The sequence below is a fragment of the Scomber scombrus genome, chromosome 12 (assembly GCF_963691925.1).
Source record: "Scomber scombrus chromosome 12, fScoSco1.1, whole genome shotgun sequence".
Taxonomy (NCBI): Eukaryota; Metazoa; Chordata; class Actinopteri; order Scombriformes; family Scombridae; genus Scomber; species Scomber scombrus.
The window spans coordinates 18,420,451-18,443,613 of NC_084981.1; the positions used below are offsets into that span (position 1 = coordinate 18,420,451).

Consider the following 23,163-nt stretch of genomic DNA (forward strand, 5'->3'; position numbering starts at 1 on the left):
AAATCTAATTTTAAGGCGTGGGCCTACGAGCATGATTTGTGACATCAAAAACAGTTTGAAAGACAGTTCCTGATCCAGTACTTCACTTACACAAGTGTGATTTGGAAATTTGAAGCCTCAAGTGCACACACACACACACACACACACACACACACACACACACACACACACACACACACACACACACACACACACACACACACACACACACACACACACACACACACACACACAGAGAGAGAGAGAGAGAGAGAGAGAGAGAGAGAGAGAGAGAGAGAGAGAATGGACTTCATAGTGAAGTAGGAGACATCTTGTGTCCAGCAGTTAAACCTCTGAAATGAAATGAAATATATTTGCATATTCATGAGAAGGAATAGCCATTTTAAAGATTTTAAAATAGTAATTACATCAGACACACATCATTGTTCAAAGGAGAGTCTTAATTCATGTCTGGAGGGGATCTTATAACCAACAGTTCTGCCTAGTTAACCAGCTAATGATACCCTTTTTGCTAACATTTTCTTATTCTATATAGGCCATTCAGCATAAATACTGGTAGCATGGTGTGGTGTGAACATTACTGCATGACTCCTTGGTACATTATTGCATTTCATATCACAGATTGCGATTAAGGGATTTGCCTAATTTTTGCTGAGACTGTTGGATGTATAGAGCATTTCCCTGATTAAGACAACTTTTGATGAACTGGCGCTGAAGTATTTCCTATTTCGTGGGGAATCCTCTGCACAGTTACCAATAGGAGACCCCTTGGGATGGGTACCATGAATCTATTTGCTTTTAAAGTGACTCATAGGATGCCATTCATCATAACGGAACGTCAAACCTAATCAATGAGCGCGTTTTGGGGGTTGAAATGTAGATGTAGGATTGGTTGTGCTGCGCTGCTCCACATGTGCACCTCCCCTCTCCTCTCTCCACTCTCTGGTGCGCGCAGGGGAGCTCACTCAGTCCGATGGAGACTCCGGAAAGTCTCGCATTTCCGTGACTGAAACCCAGCCGGAGCTTGTCAACATGAACACTGCTGTCCATGCTCAGGATACACGCACTGATCATTTATTCCATTTGCGTTTCATACTGACACCTGTCGAGTTGTGTTGGATTGCCTGATTGGTGGTCATCATGGCTCGTGAGCGGCTGCACGAGAAACGCCACTGTGAGTATCTTCACACACAAAATAATTGATTACAAAGAAGATTGAGAAAAGGGGATTTTGGCCACATTTCTGGGATCATTAGAGATGATTCCTTAGCCGGATTATGTTTTTGTTTATTTGAAAGCTCTTTATCCTGACATCGAGATTTTTTTGTTATAAAATCACCTTTTAAAAATCAGTTTTTATGATTAATCCTTGTGAAGACAGTTGTGGTATTCTGTTATCTGACTATTTGACAGTTGAATATGAATAGACAGCACAATGAATGGCTGAGTTTGACTGAAACATTAGGAAAAACAAATATTTTATTACAACATTGCATGCAAATTCTTAGATAAGTGGCCAGGAATGAGCCTGAAAGTCCCCAAAAGTGTTACAATGTGTTCAAGTTTCCCAGATGGAAAGTAACCTCCTCCAGGTTAAAATTTCAGCTGCAAAATATCCCAGCGTCATTCCTCAGGGGGGGCTAAAAGATTCTTGGTTGTCCAAAGACTGAACCACAAACAAGGATGTGTTATGGTGGAAAGATAAGCTTCTGTAAACATTTGTATACATGCTCGCTGACATCTTGCTCTGATGAAGAGATTATTATTCTGTTTATTGTAACATAACAAACCGTAGGATTATCTGTTAAGATATGACTAAGTAATTCCTTTCATTACACCCAAATGATTTTCCTCATGCATCCCAGCAAACAAGCCATGAAGTAACGTGTGTATTATTTTACCAGCTTGTTTGGTATGTAGTCTTGAGATGTTTGAGATGCATTGATATGTGAGATGTTTGTGCATTCATTGTTTCCTGTTTGGCATTTAGTTCACTTCCCTCCCCCTGCTTTCCCAATTCTAGACTATTAAAGGGGCTGCAGCAGTGCTCAGAGTGCAGCGCAGAAGTCCTGACATGTAGGCAGGTGACCTTTGGACAAACATGCCTCAGTAGAGTGCAGCTTCTGGATCACTGCAGTTGTATTTTTGTTGCTAATTGGAGGGAGAAAGAGCATGACAGAAAGATGAGATAGATACAGTGTCCATTGTAAGTAGTTGCACCTCTCCACACCCTATAAAACTTTGCACATGCCCAAGCCAAACCTCACTCTGGCCGCTGCACCCAGCCCTGCAGTCTGTCTGGTCTGCCAGGCAGGAAGGCTTTAGGTTGCTCCCCCCAAGTTAGCGGAACAAATGTCTGGAGCTGCTGAGATGTCAAAGCCATGCTTCTTTTGGCAACGGCCACCGTTGGAAGGCTGAGGTAATGCTAAAAGAATGAGTGGGGGGAGAAGGGAGAAGGCAAGTGAGAGAGTTGTACCATATCAGATTGTTTAGACTGGACTCTGGGGGTCCACCACAAATGGAAGAAAAGGATTCTGTAACATAGAACATTAAGAATGTGGGAGGATTGCATGATACCAAAGTGTTTTGGCAGCAGCTCAGAGTTTCTATTTCAAGAGTTGGTAGTTTTTAACCTGAAATGACAACAAGCCTCAGTAATGTGAGATCGGCTCTGCATTATTTCCAACATGAAAACTGATGATGCAGAGTCAGATTTTTATCTGCATCCGTCACTCTCCTCGACTGACTTTCTATTGAGACATTTTTCTGGATGTTGCTTTTCTCTGGATTTTTTTTTCCTTTCTCTACCAGATTTTATTTTTTATGCGCTATCTGTACGTCACATTTGCTACAGAAAGCTCTCTCCCTCACTGCAATGAAGGTGTATTATGGCATAATTTCTCCTTTAAAATTGAGTCATTTGATTGACATAGTGTAAATCATAACAAGAGAAAAGGAAACTATCCACTTCCTGAGACCATATGTATCATATTTGATAGAATTACTAAATTAAATTGGCCAGTCCTGACACACTTAATGAACATAGTCATAGATATATATGATACATATTATGTTAAATTATACTGAAGCACACATACTCAGGTCATTATGAGTCATAATACATTAGAGAGTCAATTTATTCTAAAGAGATAACAGTTTATAACACTTTACACAACATACTGTACTAACTTTAGTATTCAAACACTCAAAGTGGTTTTTTTTGCTGAAAGCTGAAATAATTCACTTCCAAATTGCTTAAAATCAACAGTGAAAGTTCATAAAATGCCACAAGTTAAAATAACATGTAGCCACATACATGCTGTAACCCTGAATGAGATCTCGTCTGATTCACCAGCCAAGGCAAATATTTTCCCTAATGTATAAAAACATTATAATGTGGGATCAGGCAGTGCTCCAAGAGAAATGTAGGTGCAGAAGTCATGAGTGATTCATAATTTAAAATTATTATATACGTGACGCATAAAGATCTAATTATAAAGGCCTAAAAATTTGGATGATTTTTTTCACAGGTGAACCTATTAGTTTTACCTCTTACTCTTGATAAATACATATGGAGTGTGTGAGCAGCCTTTGGCTCCCAGGAGTAATAAAGAAACCTAAAGTCTGATCAAGCTGCTACATGTCATGTGGCTGTGCATGCAAACAGGATTAACAGTAGTAGCTCGTCTCACACACACACAAGCAAAAGCAGCGGCAGTTAAACTGCGCTGACAGGTTCTTTCTTCAAGCGTTTTTCATCAACATAATCGTCAGCCAAATGTTCTTCTGGTAGCAACTCAAGAAGATACATGTGTCAGGTTCAAGGACAACAGCACTTGCGTTGGTTGCTAACCAAATCCCCAGCTGAACTTTCCACTTTCCACTTTGCCACTTTCTGCCTATTGATTACATGAATCAATAGGAATAACGTGCTCAAGCAAGAGAATTACTCTGTTCAGCTTCAGCTGGCAGGATTTTCCCATGATTCATTATCTTTCAGTGACAATAAAGAATTTGTGCATGCTGTTTTGTTGCCACTTTAGACTGGAATTTGTGTGTTATAAAAAATTCAGTAAGTTGAATCACACATTGAATAATCTATTTTCAAAACACTTTAATTTAATCTTTGTTTATGAGCATTTGGTTCTGGCAGTTGAAAGCTCATAACAGCTCTGCGGTTTGTTCAGGGAGCTTCATTATGTTGTGGTCATAACCAAATAAATAATTTAATCAAATATTTTTAATCATATTTGTACAACGTATTGTAATTTAAAAGGCCAAGGGCACATTAAATGATTATTCCTGTTTATTAGAACGTGGGTCTTTAATTTGTAGTTTTATTTCTCTCACTTAAGATAACATTGCACTCATCAAAGTTATTTACGAAAATCCGAGAACACCCATTTCACTCAACAGATCCATCAGATAGGGCAAGAAACATGAGTGGTCAGATGATCTCACAAACTTGGAAGAGTGACTGTAAGCAGATGGATAAATGACCTAAACTATATAAACATCCATCATAGTTAACTACAGTATGCAGAGGCTGCGCTGGAGTCAGTCACCTGACGCCCTCTGCCTGTAAATCTGTAAAACAAGGCATACTTTTTGACACAAATGCTTTCCATGATGTGTTTACAATTTATAACAATTAGATTTTTTAAAAATGTCTCAAACAGTCATAAAAGTATTTTTGTGCTATTCATGTGTGTGGGAAGTCAGTACTTAAGTACTTAAGGTCTGTCCACGATATTTTTATTCTGGGGCTCGACTGGAATATCTTTGCATGATTCACAGTTCAAAACACTCCTTATTGATCTTATACTGGCTCCTTATACAGCCACTCAGTTCATCCTCTGTCTGAAACAGACCGTTTTAGCTCCTGCCTCTTTAAGGCCTCCCTCCTGATCAGCCTACTCTCTTCTGATTGGTTCGCTTCCACAAGCTACCCCTTGGCAGGCTTCTGCCATCTCCTGAGACTAAAACACTAAATTTTACTTGAAATATAAACTTCTCAAATACATTGGTACATGTTTGAGCCTGAATCCGATGCAATAAATGCAAGTGGACAACGCAAATAACTCATGGAACAACCTTAGCAACAAAGGGTATGGAGCAGACAGCTGTTTGTGGTCATGGGTGAACAAGAATACGTCAATGTGATGGGGGAGTAGAGGTAACTTTGCAAATGGAGCATTCAAAGCAGGTTGAATCCTGGCTTTTGACTTGATGGCGGCATTCCCCCCAAGATAGTCACGTCAACTTTGACTATCTGACATAATAACAGTTATGTCCCCTTTACTACTTTTATTATATTTTGGGTGTGCTTGCTTTTAGTTGTACCTCAAAATAAAATGGTTCACATGATGTGGCTAAACTGCTGGCTTATTTACAACCTTTTTAATTTTCTGACCACTTGTTTCTGACCCTGTCAGATTCATTGATTTCGCCATGTATGTATTCCTAAAGGTTTTTCTTTCATTTTGGTCCAAAAATGAATAAAAAAAATAGCACAGCCAATAAAAGCAATCTCCAAAATGTGTAAGTTGTAATAAACTGGAATTACCCTTTTATCTAGTTATTATGCTGCCCACCCAGGCTGAACCCAGCTCATCCTCTCTGTCTTCAGACTTGCACACTCCTTCATCCTTACTCAAATTAAACAGTAGGAGGAATGTTTTAGATGTTCTCTGCTTGTTATTAATGCCACATAGTTTTTAAAGACCTGCTAAACCAAACAACCTGTTGCTATTAGAAAAACATACACATGCAAATATATACAGTGATATACATGCAAAAATACACAGTTTAACTGGGCGACACATCTGTTCTCCAGATGTCAAGGTGGACTGCAGTGACCTGGCTGATCAAGACAGACAACGTTAGACAAGAGGTTTAATGTTTCCAGAGCTTTTTTTAGTACATTTCTGTTTTGTTTAGACTGTACTATTGCTCCAGCAGCCTGCTTATTTAACAGATTAAGAAGTCAGATTCCTGTGACGGCAAACATCATTCTCCAGCAAAAAAAAACAACCCACTCATCTTCTTTCTTAGTGAAAAGTGTAAAGGAAAGGGAGGACTAGTCCAGCATAATGAGACGGATGAAGCCCACTTCCTGAGACATTTGTGTTCTCAGGGAGCTTTTAGACTTCCTGCCAAGATTTCATGTGTAATATGACTGAGAAAGAAAGAAAAAAAAGTCAGCAAGGAACAATTGTTGTTTTCTGTCCTTCACATGAAATTTACTTTTGATTTCTTTTTCATCCACAAAGAGAAAGTTTTACTATTACAGCAGTTTGGTATCCCATCTTTCATTGTTTGACTTCCCCATCAGCAGGGACGCTGTCTTATTTCCTTTTGTGGCATTGATTTCTCTCGTGCCTCCCATTTCCCAACTCTGGGATTCAGCCAAGTCCCAGTCACAGTGTGTACTGTACAAGGTCAGGATGTGTTTACACAGTTATAAACATGAAGACATGATTAAAACATGTTTCAGGAGAGGCGAGAATCAGAGTGCTGCCTCTTGTCTCCACTCTTTAACACATTTTCACATTTGTATGGGCACTATTTCACAATATTGATGCTGAACAGAGCTGTGCATCTGCATACAGCATGCAGTATTTTGTCTCTGCAAGAGCTCCACGGGGATGACGATTTTCATTTGCTGTTCAGTTTTGCACAGAATTGGTTGGGTCTGATTGGCATCATTTTGTCACGAAGACTAGATGAAGGGGGATAAATGAGAGGGTGCAAGACAGTGAGGCAGTGTGTAATGAGCATGTCTGTGTGTTTGAGTGCATCAAGTGTGCATAAATATGAGTGTGTGTGCGTGTGCAAAGCGAGTTTATGCATGCACGTAATAGCATAACCTGCACACAATGAAATGCACCCCAAACAGAAATTCTGTGAACAAATCAAGCAGATGTGTACTTAAAAGCCCGTCAGACATGTCATAGTAAATGTAATCAAGGTTAAATATACTGTCACTTCTATCTGAAGGTGGTAGGACTAGAGGAAGACTTAGGGACATAGAAATTTGACAGTAGTCATGTTAATGTTTATCAGCAGCATAAAAGGTTGAATTGCAAGTTTGACACACAGCTGTGGAATCGATACAGCTGGGACTAATTAAAAATAATGAGCTCCATGATTTGTCCATGTAACAGTCAAAAGCTACTGAACCTTTATCACAGCTGAACATATTGAAATTCATATTGTTCATCAGAATACTCAATTCACTCAACTATTTTGGTGATTTGGTAAGCTCGATACAAATCAAATCACAGCTACCTGAATGCACTCTACCTGGACAATAAACTTTGAGTGTGAAGACATGTCAACATTTCCTCATATACAGTTCTTGAAAGTGGCCTTTTCTACACATTGCATTTCTCTATAGTAAAGATATAATTAAAGCCACTATGTGTAGAATTGGAAAATGTCCAGCTTTTTTTCAAAAATGTATCAGAATAATATGAAAAATGCTATACTCATAGAAATTCAACAGTGGCCTATGACCCTTATCTACAGTACCAGTCAAAAGTTTGGACACACTTTCTCATTGATGTGAATGGGAAAGTGTGTCCAAACTTTTGACTGGTAGTACTATTCTGTGTTCCTTGTAGGATAAACTGTTTTAATGTTATGACACACAAATAAAATTAATCTATTCATAGAAACTTTTTAATAATTTGAACAAATAAACTCATACTTTCAGTTATTTAAATTGTGTCATTCAACCTTTGTCTAGAGGGTTTAATGATGTCTATGTGAGAGATACCTTGAAAACATTGAATAAAGTAATCGTAGTTATAGTTTGATATAGGAACAGGAGAAGAGTTAGCCTATTAATTAAACATATTAATCTTAAAATAAGAAATTAGCTCATGCATATTTTATCTAATGAGTGGCATTAAAAGAAACATCATGGGTCAATAAATCAAATGGATTTACCCACTCAGCCTGAGTGGATTCAACAAATATCATGGTAATCCGTACATTAGTTCATTGGATATCTTGTGCAAAGTTGACATCTGGACCCGAGCATGGAGCAAGAGGAATACTCAAAAGTGTCCAAACTGAAAAAAGTTGGTCCTGTGTCAGCACACTTGTACTGTTTAAATTCCATGGAAATCGGCCCACATTTTGACATTTCTAGTATACAAATGGAAAATGTTGGTCTGACAGTGATATTAACAGAAAGGTCAAGGGCCGCCAAAACATTAGCATTAATTCTCTCGGGTCCATTAAAAGATAGGTTCACTATTTTTCAAGTCAGTCAAAAAACAAACAGCTGGGGAGGCCTATATGAACATTGAAACAGCTTTTTTCTTGCTGTAATTGTTCATACTGACTATTAGAATATCCCCTCCAAATATACTTTCAGTGTAAGTGGGGGACTAAATCCACATTCCTCAAAAATCTATCTGAAGCTAATATGAGGCTTCAGCTGTCTGAGTTAGTAATCTCATTAGATTAAACTTTCCCTCTTTCTGTCTCAACAGACAGTTTTCAATATGAGCACTAGTGGAAGGATAGTAAAAGTGGGAATTTAGCACTAAAAAGGTTTCAGTGTTGAAAGATATGTACTTGATTTAACTAACAGCTGAAGGCTCACATTAGCTCCAGAAAAACATTTCAATACGGGACGTGGATTTTGTATGCTATGGAGTATAAAATGATGTGTGTTGTGAATGAACCAAAAGGAATGAAGTGTCCCACAGATTGCATTTACAGACAAACAGGAACTTATATTTTATTTATCATTTCACATTATTGAGTACTGAATTTTACTTATACATTTATGCAAATTGCAGACATCTGTAACAATTTAATTACTGGTGGTATTGTTATCTTGGAGAGCATATCCAGAATATGGACGATACAGAGGAGAACGATATTGCCGATACAGAAGCTCAATACACCAGGTTAGAAGATAATATGCAGTGTGTATATTTTAGATATATTTAGTTTATATTAACTGTATTGTGTGGGTTGCTGGATGAAATCACATCATAGCTTTTCACTTCCACAGAAAAGCAGCCTTGGGTCTGTATGATTTCAGACGATCTGGCACATTCGCAGTGTAAACAACCCAACACACTTCTCCCAATAACATGAAAAATATCCCATTCTCACTTTGATACCAGATCAGTCTTGGATTTCTCTGCACTTAAAACAACAAAGTCATCTGATGCAATGATGAATGCAGGTTTTTATTTTGAGTCAGCCAGATTTTGATGGTGCGATTTCACCTCAGTCAATCCCACCTGCTGCTTGCTTCCCGCCACAGATCGATTTTTAGACCACAAAGGTCTAAAGTCTGTCTTTTCTGCTCTTTCTGACACTGTTTTTCTCATCTTTACTGCTTCACTTCTCCATCCTGTGCTTTACCCTTGACTCTCATCATCCTTTCTTCTATCACATTTTAAAATCTCTCTCTTCTCTCACACTTGTGATTTTTTGCTCTACACAGACATTAAATATTTCATGATAATAATAGATTAATAGTTACAGAGAGCACAGGATAACAATTACCTGGAATCATAACAGAATATGTAAAAAAAAAAAAAAAAAGGAAAAAAGAAAAAAGATATGCAAAGGAAGGACTTTAAAAAACACAGCTAGCATTACACATCATTAAAAGTCATCAAAACAGCACCAAATATGGAAATATAAGACATGTAAAGATAAGGCAAGAATCAGGATTTGGTCCAGCATCATTCATTAAAAACTTAAACTACCAGCTACTGTAGATGTCAGAGTTGTGGGGGCTATCAGCTGTGTTTTAAAGAATCCATCTTCACCTACTTATATTTAATTAAATGAGGTCTGCAACACCTCCAGAGGGATAAAAAATATATTCTTCGCTCAATCGCGGCGTCTGCCTACATGGCCTTGCAGACATCGGCAAGCATTCCTGATAAGTCTGCGAGGGCTCAGAGTGGTCCCCCTTTATGAAATCTGCAAGTGTGTGAGGGGCCTTTGTGCACACCTTCAGCATGTTGCAGACTGAGCAACATGATGAGCATATGTCCCTCAATTTAGAGCATTGTTGCGACATTAAAACAGGGGTGAAGGTAAGGCTGGGAGAATAAAATATAGCAACAAGTAAAGTAAATACATGTACAAGGGAAGTAAATACATGCACATCGGTTACAAGCAAGCATGGAGTGCAGCTGTTAGTTGTTTATCTTATGATAACATGATCATTGAAAATGTCTTAGAGGGGGTACCAGTGAATTAGAACTATACTTCCATAAAGTTAGGGGCCTCACAACAGCCATACTAAAACAAGAATCAAAGCAAGGCCTAAATATCCAGACATTGGTCCTGTCACTGGATCCCGCACTTGTACTGTAGCTTTGAACATGACTTGTAACATCACAAATGGTTTGGAGTTAACTGTGGTCCAGAATGCAACTTACACAAGGGTGATGTGAAGTGGGAGACATCCTGTGGAAAAACCATATTACAAACAAATTATCATTCACAGCAGAGTGTTTTTTGTTTATCTTACAATATGTCAGGAGGGCATCTTTAAGCTTCATTAGTTCAGCAAATCTTCTGGAAAACTGGCCATTACGAGATACTGTCATAAGGCACTTCCACTGCAAGTGTAAAGTGACAAAAAAATACAGGCACTCTTCTGTGCAAAAATATATTTTAAAGTTTGAAGATAAAATGAGATTTCAGCCATCCACATTCATCAAATCAAGTAGATATCTTTCAAAGTTCATTGTTTATTTTATTTTTTACTATACTTCCTGTGGACTGTGGATTTAGTCCCCCATCACTTGCACTGGAGGGGATCTTCTTAAGGTATATAATTCAGGACTTGAATAATTGTGAACCTATTCTTTTAAGGCTTGTTTCTACTTCACAGCATTGCCCAAGAATTTGTGAATTTGCTTTCAGTACATGCTACAGCAAGACACTAACCCTACAGTGGTGATGGCAGCGTACCAATCACTTCTGTGGGTGGCTGCTCTGCCTTTCCAATAAGTAAATGGTGGTGAGCTGGTGGTATTTTCTCTCATTTTCTTACTCTGATCAAATAACTTTGCTGCCATCAGTTCAATTAGTTTCATGGAACTCCATTTCGAAATTATGTTACGTAGCATGAGAGGACTGGGGTGGCATTTCAATATACTCTGCTTTTGCACCTTTAACGATCTAACTGTGAACACATTGAGTCACATAATGTTTTTGTGGCTGCACTTTAACAGGCCCCTGTTGTGCAATAAGAAAAAACACTGTAAAATTAGAGAGTGCTCCATGTAATTCAGTGGAACCGGTGCTGGATTTAATTTCCTGGTCCAATGGGATTGTCAGATATTACAAACTCTGCAACAAAAGAAAAAGAAATATGTTACCAGCTTATGATTTGTCTGGGAAGTGTTTTAAAAACATTCAACACATCAATGTCTGAAATTCATTAGCAAACCACCCTAGAAATAAAATTGCCTACTTTATTTTTAGTCATGTGGCGGGAAAAGAAAACCAAATTTGTGCACTTGCCACACTGCTTGTCCACCTGTTTCAATACCTAACATGGGTCTCTATGTAAAACCTTGAACTCAGAGAATAATGTTTTCAGGTTAATAAAAGGGAGCTCTCAGCAGGCTCTTAGCTCAGAGAGAATAATCATGTGTTTTTAGTTTTGAATTACAGAGAAACTATTATTCTGACCTTGAAGGTCTCTTGGTAGGGCTTGTCTTTGCATGTGCTGTATAGCCTTCATCCTAAAGCAGTGGATCTCAATCCAGCAGACCACACACACACTTTGCAGCCCACCTCAAACAGTTACAGTACTATAGAAAGAAGTATAGTTTGAAATTCACACACTGATGCCTCAGAGGGGGAGTAAAGCTCCCTCAAATACGCTGATATTAAATGTGTTCATTCCACCTTTTCTTGGAATTATGGGAGATGACTAAAATACTTCAAAGAAAACTACACTACTGCACTTTTGGTGAAAAGAAAACGGAACTCATAAAATAGCCACGCGCTTTGTTTTAACAACTGTTTCTAATTTTACAGGAGGCCCTGCTGAAAGACTCAGGAGCACATAAGAAATGAAGACGAATGATGATCTGCAGGTTAAAAAGCGTGATGAATGCACACAGCCTCCCATAGGTGAAGTCTGAACTTTTTTGAGTGAATAACTTATCAGCTTCTTTTTCTACATGCTGACGCTGCCTCCATGTCAGTATGCCACTATCAGACTGTAAATATGGGAGCAACACCCCAACAGACCACAGCCACAGCCTCCACAGCTTGCCCATGGCTGAAAACTATGGGAAAAGGCCTATCAGAACGTTTTTTGACTTCAGGCACACAAACCTGCCTGAAAATATGGACATCAAGTGGGCTCCCCTGTTGTCACTGACTAATCTGCGAGGCTTCTCAAAAGTCAAAGTGGTGAGCTTCCTGCTGGGCTTGACCCTGACATTCCTCATCGTGGCTTCATATATCCTGACATGGGACAAGAAAGGAGTACTGTTTACTCCCTCGCCCTATCAGCTCAGACCTGTGGTCATCCAGATCAGCACAGCAGCATCCGACGTGTCTTCTGAAAAGAGTTTAATAGACATGAAACTGCTGGTGAAGATCATCGGCTCCAAGCTACAATACACACCCAGGAAGGTGCCTGATAAAAAGGACATCATTGCAACTGACTCCCATGTAAGTTTGTGGAAAAAATGTTTCAACTCATTTTTGCCGGACATTACTCTTGTTACTTGAAAGCCTTGCAAGTCAGAATGGCTATTTTCATGTTCTTACTGTAACTGAAATGATGCTACACTCCTTCTTAAGTTGCTAAATTTCACCCACTCCTTTATCAAACGCATTAGTCAAACTCACAATTATATAGTTGACCACCAAACATAAAGGCTGCTTTTCTTATATTTATTGAGTGTAATGATGACACAATGTTTTCAATCAGCAATGACAATGAATGAGAAATATGTTGACAAATGATAATTGAGGCTACACTATAAATTGTTTTTAAGTGACTACTTGAATCACTTTAGTTCTTTTTTGTTGACACATTCACACATGTGAACTGTGAACTGAGAATGACAAACACCACACCATAAGCCCTGCATTACTATAATGACTGTCTGGTGAAGCTCATAATCACCGGTGTTTGTTGAGACTGTCAGAGGTGTTGATTCAACTTCACATTTCTGGAGCCAAAGTTTGTTGTGCTGTTAAGAAAATATCAGGTTACATGTCTTTATAAGTGTTGCTATGGGCCTCCTACCTCTGTTTCTATGAATTAAAGTAGCTCTCCTGTGTTTAGTGTATGTCCTCGTCATTTTTTTCCATGTTACACTGCATCATTTTACAGTGTTCATGGCTAAAGTATCAATCAACGATGGCTGTAAAACACAATTACAGAGGTAGCCACACAAGCAAGTCCTTGTCAGTGTTAAACATATTTTCTTCTAACATAATGCAACTAACTGTTGTACAAAGAGGACATTGGTGATGATGCATCAATTATGAGGCTGCAAAATCATGTAATGTGGGTTTTGGCACATATGTAATAGATTTTGGGTGTGGTGCTACTGCTTTAAAAAACACCACAAACCACAAGCTTCACAGGAATAACAATAATGACCTCTAAAAATCAGGATTAACTAATCGGTTTTAATTAATGAAAGGCATTTTAGTTTTGTTACCTCATTTTATTATGTTTCTTGCCACAGCTGTTCACTGCAATTCCTCGCCAGTTCTTACCTGGCATCAAGAGCCCCTGTTGGTATGAGGAGTTCTCCAGTAAACTCGGCACTGATATGTACAAGAGGAACCTCTTCACTCTGCGCTCAAAGACCTTCAAGACTGTGTGCGACCACCTGAGGACTGACTTCCACCATAACTTACTCCACAGAAATGGCAAGCTGTTTCGTCTGCGCTGCTTGCCATACTTCTACATTATCGGCCAACCGAAGTGTGGCACAACAGACTTGTTTCACAGGCTGCTGCTGCACCCAGAGGTCAAGTTCAACACCATGAAAGAGCCCCACTGGTGGACCAGAAAACGCTTTGGTAAGTCATCAGAGGATGGATGGTAATTCTATGTGATTTGATGATTTTGGATAAAGTTTGTGGAGGCAAGATGATGGATAATAAAAGATTATTAGACAATGTAGGCTTTAACAATAGTAGTACTGTGTACAATCAACAATATACACTAGTGGAAATAGATTAAGTCATTACTTCTTAACAGACTTCAAAGCTGAGTAAAATCAGCTCATTTTATTTCAACATCTGCTTAAATACAATAACAGGATCAGAACAGCTTCTCCTGATCACATTTCTTTTTATGCAAAGAAATGACTCTTTGCAGTGCTGGAAAGGCATCCAGGTCAAATATTTTATTACTATGTCTCATTTAAATGTATCTTTTAGGGTTTGTAAATGTGAGACCAGCAAACATAACTTATCATTGAAGCCATTTCATGTCAGCTGATTTTATAGTTCATATTTCTTTTCTTTTGGCTCTGAATTTATTGTCTTCACCAGATATTCTTTTCTTTCTTAAAACACACACAAGAGTCTTACCTCTATCACTTTTGGGATATTTACATGGACTTACATTAATTTCATGGAGAACTACCCTAACCCTAATCATCACCAGGACTTGGCTAACGCTAACCTTAACAACTGACCCAAAAATCAGTGGGAGCATGACTTTTATCCGCAGTTGGATAAACTGTCCCTAATTAACACACAAGTTAGCTTACATCACTTTTGGGGACATTACATTTACTTACATTAAAAAAATCAGCATTTTACCAGTTGAGGACAAGTCTTTTGTCTTTTGTTTTCGTAGTTGCACAAGCCGTCCCCAATCAACACACACACACATACGCACACACAGACACACACACACACACACAGCTATACCCGCTTATCCTTCAGCAGTAACAAAAATGCACAAATACGGAGATAAACTGCTAGTCTGCAAGCTAAAAAACAAAAAAAAAGAGATTGCACAGTGCCACCACTGTTAATGAAGACCTTCTGCAGCTGCTTCATAATAACAGGCTTCATTAATTCCCTTCCCTGGAAGGCTTTTACTGTGAGCTGCCTGCAGGAAGTGCTGCATATCAACAGTATATGTAAATTGTTTTAGTCATTAATACATTATAAATGCATTAAAAAATTATCTCTTGATCATACTCCAGTAAGGTTTTTAAAAATTCTCATTTTTATTCAACTGAGTTCAAAGCTTATACAATCCATTAAATGAATTATATGGTTAAGTAGTCTATAAAGGAGTATGTAATGAGTGTTATTTTGGCATACTGTGTGGTGCAGGTTATATCCGTTTCAAAGATGGCTTCCAGGAAAGTTTCCCTGCGGAAGACTACCTGGATCTGTTTGACTTGGCAGCACACAACATCCAAGAAGGAATCAGTGGAAATTCATCTGGAGACCACAGTGCACTCCAGTTCATAACAGGTGAACACATGTGAAAGTCTTTGCGTGGGTGGCTATGATTTGGTATTGTTAGCGGCCATTGTGCATCAAATGGAAGAATCTGTGGCCTTTATAGTTTTCAGGTGGTGTTTTCTGAGGACCTTAGAGCAGCCAAAGAATCGGATCCTGACCTGGATTCAAATTACGGGTCTCTTTTGTCTGCCTTTCCCATTATTTCAGTCCTCGCTCAGTTTCAGTAGATTCCCCACAAGTGGCTCTGGCCTCAGGATTATAGCAGTGCTCATGTGAAGAGCCAGAGGGAAATACCTCTCCCATTATTCTAGGTATTCTGTGGTCTAACAGTGACAAACCAGTGTTGGGAGTGTTCACAAAGTCCAATGCACTGCTGGGTGCTGTCACAACCACCTTTATTTACTCTCCATGCATCTATAATTATGAATCAGGTTGACTCAAATCTTACTCACCTGGCTCCAAGAGACAGAAGAATATAATCACTAGTTATTAAACATGGAATTAAAGTATTGATCTTTTAAAGGACAATCCTTAATGTCATGGTTATGAAAAGTAATTTTATCTTCTCATGAAAATGTGCTGATAAAAAGTTCCTGCTTACTTGACTTTGGTTGTTTATCCTTATTGGATTTTGCATGAGCATTCAACTATGATTAATTAAAATCTTAAGAGTTGCAGCTGTACTATCACAAAACTGTTTAACTGATTAGAGAGGCATGATGTTGCCAGATAAGAAAACTGTTAACACCCATGCATCCTTTTGGCCTGATATTCAGCTCAACTTTGCCACATGACGTTTGCTCCACTTGTTGCATTTTAAATGTACTGTCGATGCCCAAGATGATGCTAAGACTGTCAGTGTCTTGACAGGTGAAGCCAGTGCATCCACTATGTGGGACAATCAAGCCTGGAGCTATCTCCCTGGAGACAGGGAGGAGAAAGAGCCCCTGTTCCTGACCCAGGACTTTATCCACACAGTCCAGCCTAGTGCCAAAATCATCATCATGCTTAGAGATCCAGTAGAGAGGTAATGTAGAGAAATCCAACCACATATTTACCTGTATAGATGATGGACACTCTTCTGTGTGGTGCCTATTCAAAATAATTTCTGTGTTTAAATTGCTTCTAAAAGGTTTTCCTGTAATGTATCATTATTGCAGGACATAATTGTTTTCTTGTATATCCAGCATTTCTCAGTTCCAACTGGCTTACAACTTCATTTCCCTATGTTCCCAGGCTGTATTCTGACTACCTGTATTTTAAGATGGCCAACAAGTCAGCAGAGGACTTCCATCAAAAGGTCACAGAGTCCATACAGTTGTTCCAGTCCTGCCTTTTGGAGAGGTCCCTTCGTTCCTGTGTCTACAACACAAACCTCTCCAATGCTATGCCGGTCAGCTGAAATAATGTTCTCACTTTTAACTTTTGAATATCATTTTATATGAGAATAATTACAGATTTTATTACAAATATAGTCCTCAAATATATCTTTAAATAGCTGTTACAAGTGCATAATATTACCAACTAGCTGTTCAGATTCATTTCAGACCCTTTAGCTTATATCCTATCAGACAACTCTCCCGCAGGAATAAGTTGAGTTATGAGCTCTGTCACAAGTAATCACAACATGTAGGTGACAGCACTATTATCCTGGGAGATTTACTCCAATAAAAGCAACAATCAGCTCAGCCTGAAATGGTTGGAACAGAGCAAAAACATTCAGAAACACAACCTCAGATTTGGTTTACATGACTCTTCTGTTATGTACTGTATGAGTTTGGGTAGGCCTTAAAAATATGTTAAAGGTTATTTTAAACTGCTTTTGAATAGTTTCAGTGGGTTGTGTTGCACTGTGGCGCCCTCTTGAGGATGATGAGTGTCTGTGCAGCTGGATTAAACACTGAACTGTCTCATTCTTACTGTAGTTTCACCATACACCAAACAAGGGAGACAATTACTCTATGAAGAAAACCATAATTTAAACGTGTGTCACATTAGATTGCATGACAGAAGTATTTGTTCACCCCATTTATTCTGTACATGTCCATCATATCCCCTGTTTCTAAGGTTCAATTTGCGATTAAACAGCATATATTTGAATAGTTTTCAAAACATATTTCATTTACTATTTTAACAAATTTTGCAGTTTTTTGATCTGTCTGACATCGAGTGCACTGAGAAAGCCCAAATTCATCATTAATTCATATTTTTCTTTACATGCCATAGTTAGCAAATGTTTCACTAGTCTGTATATATTAGTTTTAGTTTTGTATGTGTCAATTTTTAAGTTCTAGCACCTGCACACGTGCACCTGCAATTTGACAACAGATAATTTAATGTGTTTGAAGCTGATAATTGTATTCTGTTATTTTGAAAGCTCCAATATCAATGTGTTGATTTGCAGAGCTCTTATTTACTTGCTGCTCACTGCATTTGAACTTAATATGTCCAGCAAATGTAGCAGTGCTTGTTGTGTTTAAGGTTCTTGAAAGTGGGAAATGATAGTTAAAGGAAAAGGTTTACAATATTCTATATCAACAAATTTAAAACCAATAGTCTGTTAGTTTGCTTTAATACTTTCCAGCTTTTGTACCCACAAGCTTCTACTAAATCTGTAATCTTAAAAACAGGTCAGGAATATATGCTTTCATTCATTAAAATGAATTTTTTAGAAAACTCAAACAGCAAATGGTGCATATGTGGCAACTCTTCAGACGCATATTTAATGTTGCTGGAAAATGATGGAAGTGTGTAACACAAATATCAGAGTTCAGATAAACAGATAATACTGTTTAGTAGGATCAGTTCATTGTTGGGTTTTGTTTTTTTAATGCACATTTTTCAATGCAAATTATTTGCACATTATGCAAATTATTTGGTGATATTGTAGATGCTCAAATTTTAGTTTTTCTGAACACTTTAAGGACTTGTCAGTTCACTGTTGACCTTAGACACAGCATTTTGACAAAAACAATCTCACCTCACTTATGATGTTGACTGATGTTGACTCTGATGCGTCCCCGCAGGTGAGGCTAAATCTGGGGATGTACATTGTCTTCTTACTGGACTGGCTGACAGTTTTCCACAGGGAGCAGATTATAGTTCTTCGACTGGAGGACTACGCAGCCAACTTGAAAGGGACAATCAAAAAAGTTTTTGATTTTCTGACTGTTGGTAAGTATCCAAAAAGCTGTAGAGTGACATGCTGCTTATTTAAGTTAATACATTTTAACATCAGAATAAAAAAATAGCATATATCTTCCTGCTTATGTATTTATTTGTTTATTTCTTCTTTAAGTTGTAACTTTGCAAGATCTCTGATATGCCTCATATTCTTTGCAGGTCCTTTATCGGAGCAGGTGGAGGCAGCACTGACCAAAAGGCCAATGTCTAACACCCGGCGTGCGGCCGACAGGAACCTGGGCCCTATGCTTCCAGCCACCAGAAACCTCCTCAGGGAATTTCATCAGCCCTTCAACCACAAACTGGCTACTGTGATGGAGAACAAGGGCTTCTTCTGGAGTAACTCCTGAAGTGGTACGAGCTCAGAAGAAACCAGAGAAAGAAGCTAAAGCAGGGATTACTGATAAAAATATATATATACAGTGGGAGAACTCTTACACAGGTGAATAGTTGTACATACCATTACATGAATGAGTGTGTGGGTTTTGTTTGTGATATTTATTTGCTTTTGAGAGAATGTGTGATGGATCAAGTGAATTAGTCAGAGCAATGACAATAAAATGTGTTTGTAAGATACTTCAACAGTGTTGGGAAGCCATTTTATTCAAAATGAACTGTTACAATCTACAGATTCATAAGTGTACACCTCTGAATAAAGTTTTAACTTCATTTATGGCTCAGGCTGGCTTGAATGTAATGCAGTGATGATATTGTGATTTATTGTGATAAACATCCACTATCCCATTTTTCTGGTCTATTTCCCTAATTTTTAGCTGGAAAGATACATAGAAATAGTTTAGATTTCATAGGGTCTAAGAGAAGGCCTCACATGAGAGTTACAGCTGTTAAAAACAAAATAAAAATGGCAATAAGATGATTTGAAGTTGATTTTGTTCAGAGTGGTGTCTGAGTGAAAATGTAGACCTTATGTTGATGTTATGGGATTAATCACAAGAGGGCACTAAAACACAGATCATAACTTCAATATGTGACCATCCAAACCTCTGATTGCTCCATGCAGTCATGCTGTCACTGGGGTATTTTATTTCACGGTATTTATACAAAATGCAGGTTAAAATATGACATTACCATGCCTGCACAATTTAAATAATGTTTTCTCTTTGTCAGTTGAAATTGATGAGGGCACATCAAGTGTGTCTTCGGGCTGTTTTTATTGCGATTACAGTGTATAAAAAGGCTTTGTGCTGCATTTAAACAAAATAAATAGAAATTAACCCAAAGGATGAAATCAGGGGAGAGAAGGATTGAAGAAGACAGACTGACCAGGTGAGATGAATTTTGCTGATCATCTGACTTTACCCTCTGCTCCAGACTGAACCGCACAATCACATCCCTCCAGGTGATTATAATAATAATAATAATAATAATATATATATATATATATATATATATATATTTACAATTACTCCCATACATTTACATGGACAATTGCATACATAGAAAATATAAATCAAAATTAAAGAACACAATGCAAAAACACCCTTCATGTATACCACAGTTTATCAATATATCCACATGTGTATACACAAACAACATTAGCCTATTTCTGATATGGATAAAATGCTGCAGCGTTGTACATGTGCTAAATAAGATTGTGCATCATTTCTTTGAACTGGCACCTCAAGGAAGAAATATTCAATTCTAAATAATTCAGTCATCTTCACAAAACAAACAGATGAAATGTATTTTTTGGCCCCAGAAGCTCATATGGATTTCATGACTTATTTTGTGTGCTATATACAATATGATGTCATGTGTTCTTTTATTCAAGCGCCGTCATTGCACATTAAGAGCAATATCTTTGAGAGTTGTTCAGCATTACTTTGACTTTACTGCTGCAGAAAAAAAATGCAAAGCGGTACTGTGATACTGTGAAATATACTTCATTTAGCTTCATCCTCAAAACTGTATCTGATATAATGAACTGTCTTGACATCTCTTGTCTTAAGACCATATTCAGTTTCAGTTTAAACAGAAATACTGTCTCATTATGCCATCAGACCTTTGCAGAGTTACTTCAAACACTTTTCTGCAGTTGTGTCATTTGGAGTATTCACTGTCATTTCAGAAAATTGCATCCCTTAAAGTAAGAATCCTGAGGAGCTGTTTTTTTCTCTAAACAGTGTTGCCTGTGTCATCACCGCTTCACACACAAGTCAGTTGAAGTTTGTTGCGTTAGCTTAGCATACCCTCTCTGGTGGACCAATCGCTACTGGGTGGTAAAAACACGTCATTAATTGTGCCCCGCTTTTGATTTTTCCTGAGAATGTCACCAACGATATAATACTCGAAATACTGCAAATGCAAAAGCTTTCATCAGGCTCAATCACCATTGTGTTACCTCATTCAACAACAGATAGTGATTTAACAAACATTTTATTTACATGAAATTTTCTGAGATTATTACTTTAAAGTCTGTGTAAAGTAAGAATAAATGTGTTCTGTATTTGACATACCACAGAAAAGTGTGTTGTTAACCACCCTGTCAAATGTGAATGATTAAAAAAAAAGCCAAATATATGAAATTAGGCTTCAAAGTTGTGTAAAAGACAGCCTCTTTCTCTGCTCCCAAACGCTGTGGGAGTGCCCGCCGAGTTCACTGAAACCCAGAGAAACCCCGCCCCCTACCAAGTGTCACCTGTTAATCAAAGTCACCACCTCTACCAGAAACATGGACGCTACGTCTGAGAGCTTTCTGCCGCTAGCTCGACGGCTAACTCAGCTAACTGGCTAACTGTAGACTGTAGTAGTAGTAGTGTTAGATATTAACAATAACTGGCCACTAGGCAGGTTAACCACTGAGGAAAGCGGACTCTCGGTCTTCTATAGTAGGGTAGGGACCAAGGTCACGGGGTACGCCAGTACGTCACGGGGTAGCGCTTTTTTGCAGGCTCAGAAAATCAGGAAAAATGAGAGGGTGAGAAACAGTTTAAGGCTGTATCTCCACAATTCAGTACTGCATAGTTATCAGCCCTTTTTACATGTTTTCTGTAACCATTTTCCAACATGTATATTACGTTTAGAAGTAAATCAATGAATTGACTTTACACAGACTGTGCCTTTCCTGATTACATTCAACACCAATAAGATTGCTATTTAAATTTTCCCTCTGTCACTGTCAACATGCACTTATTGAGGAAAGAAAATCAAACATCAGAGATTGAGGAGCACCGGTGCTGGAGAATCACCTTGTTTAGCCCTCTGATTATGTGCATTTACAATGTGATTGTTCCCTTCGATAATGACAAAGCCTCAGGAGCCTCAGAGCTGAAGCACTGAGGCTCTGGTGAAAGAAAGGTAGTCAGGTATGGCTGATTAGCCTCTTCATGTCATATTGATGGTAATCCTATCTAGGATTTTCAAAGGTGAAAGAAACCGATAAGAAGTCTTTTGACATGCCTTCATTTTGTGAAGGACGTAAGACATTTGATTGTGCACATAGGTGTGTGTGAGTGTATTTTAGGAGTTAGGATTTTGTGAGTGTCCACTGAGTGCCTGAGCTCTTTTCTTGCATCATCCCACTTCACACCCAGTTTCACAGTTTCATCATATTCACACCTGGCGCTGAGGAGAAAAAAAATCATCATCCACTGTCCACTGAGCAGTTTCACTGCCAGCAGTCGGATGTCCAGTGCCTTGCTCAAGGGCACATTAAAGGATAGCCCCACAATTTCTTAAAACAATAATCATTTATCCTTATTTTTGAGCAAAAAAAATATTTAAAAGTTAATCTGACGATAATATGAAGCTTCAGTTGTCTGAGTTAGTCAAATAAAGTGGATATCTTTCACAATCAGTCTTTTAGTAAAAAAAAATCCCTCTTCGTGTTTCTCTGTTCAGCTACAGTGGAAGGATCATAACAAAAAGAGGGACTTTGTCTCATAACAGACAGTAACTTTGAAAGATATCAACTCGATTTTACTCATTTTGGTTACTGAAGCCTACTATTAGCTTCAAATACATGCTCACAGCTGAAATTTAACAAATTCAGAGTACTGGATTCACTATTGCTTTCATCAGCGTAATCTTGTTGGAAAAACTGTAAATGTTACATCATATAATATTAAAATATGCTACAACGGATACATATGATATTTCTGACATGTCACCGCAGGAAAAGCACAGGTGTAAATAATCGAATTAATGATGGCTTCAGTTTCAGGTTTTAGTGGCTTGTTGCAAACTCTCATGGCTTACTGGGACACTTGAATATAACCGAGAGATCATTATTATTATTAGTAACTACTGTGCTTTTTCTGCTGTGACAAGTCAAAATGTGTGTTAAAAAGGTCTAACAATAACTAAAAAGAATGATGTACAAATCTCAGAGCTACAAGCCTTAGTCTTAGGGAAAATCAATATTTCCTTAACAAAATGGGAACCTTTTCTTCACATGTTGATTAAGCACGGCTCTCATGGTCATTATTGGTCATGGTCAAGGTTGTGGGTTTGATCCCTGCTCCTGGCAACACTTCTCATTTTAAGGATGAG

At 38.1% G+C, this 23,163-nt stretch overlaps 1 protein-coding gene across 1 annotated transcript; it reads left to right on the forward strand.

The window, feature by feature from the left end:
- Positions 1 to 970: 970 nt before the first annotated feature.
- Positions 971 to 19,528, forward strand: LOC133991942 (carbohydrate sulfotransferase 15-like). Its single transcript, XM_062430557.1, has 8 exons — positions 971 to 1,174; positions 12,043 to 12,687; positions 13,719 to 14,058; positions 15,334 to 15,477; positions 16,339 to 16,495; positions 16,705 to 16,861; positions 18,495 to 18,642; positions 18,811 to 19,528. Exons 2-8 carry the CDS (start codon positions 12,214 to 12,216, stop codon positions 18,999 to 19,001), a joined length of 1,611 nt encoding a protein of 536 aa, XP_062286541.1. The 5' UTR covers positions 971 to 1,174; positions 12,043 to 12,213; the 3' UTR covers positions 19,002 to 19,528.
- The last annotated feature ends 3,635 nt before the right edge of the window (positions 19,529 to 23,163 follow it).

Bases quoted from the DNA above. Each gene is read 5' to 3' on its own strand.
- LOC133991942 (XM_062430557.1), top strand. From the start codon at position 12,214: ATGCCACTATCAGACTGTAAATATGGGAGCAACACCCCAACAGACCAC. The intron at 16,496-16,704 runs GTAATGTAGAGA...CTATGTTCCCAG, and splicing joins CTTAGAGATCCAGTAGAGAG to GCTGTATTCTGACTACCTGT. The intron at 18,643-18,810 runs GTAAGTATCCAA...TATTCTTTGCAG, and splicing joins TTTTGATTTTCTGACTGTTG to GTCCTTTATCGGAGCAGGTG.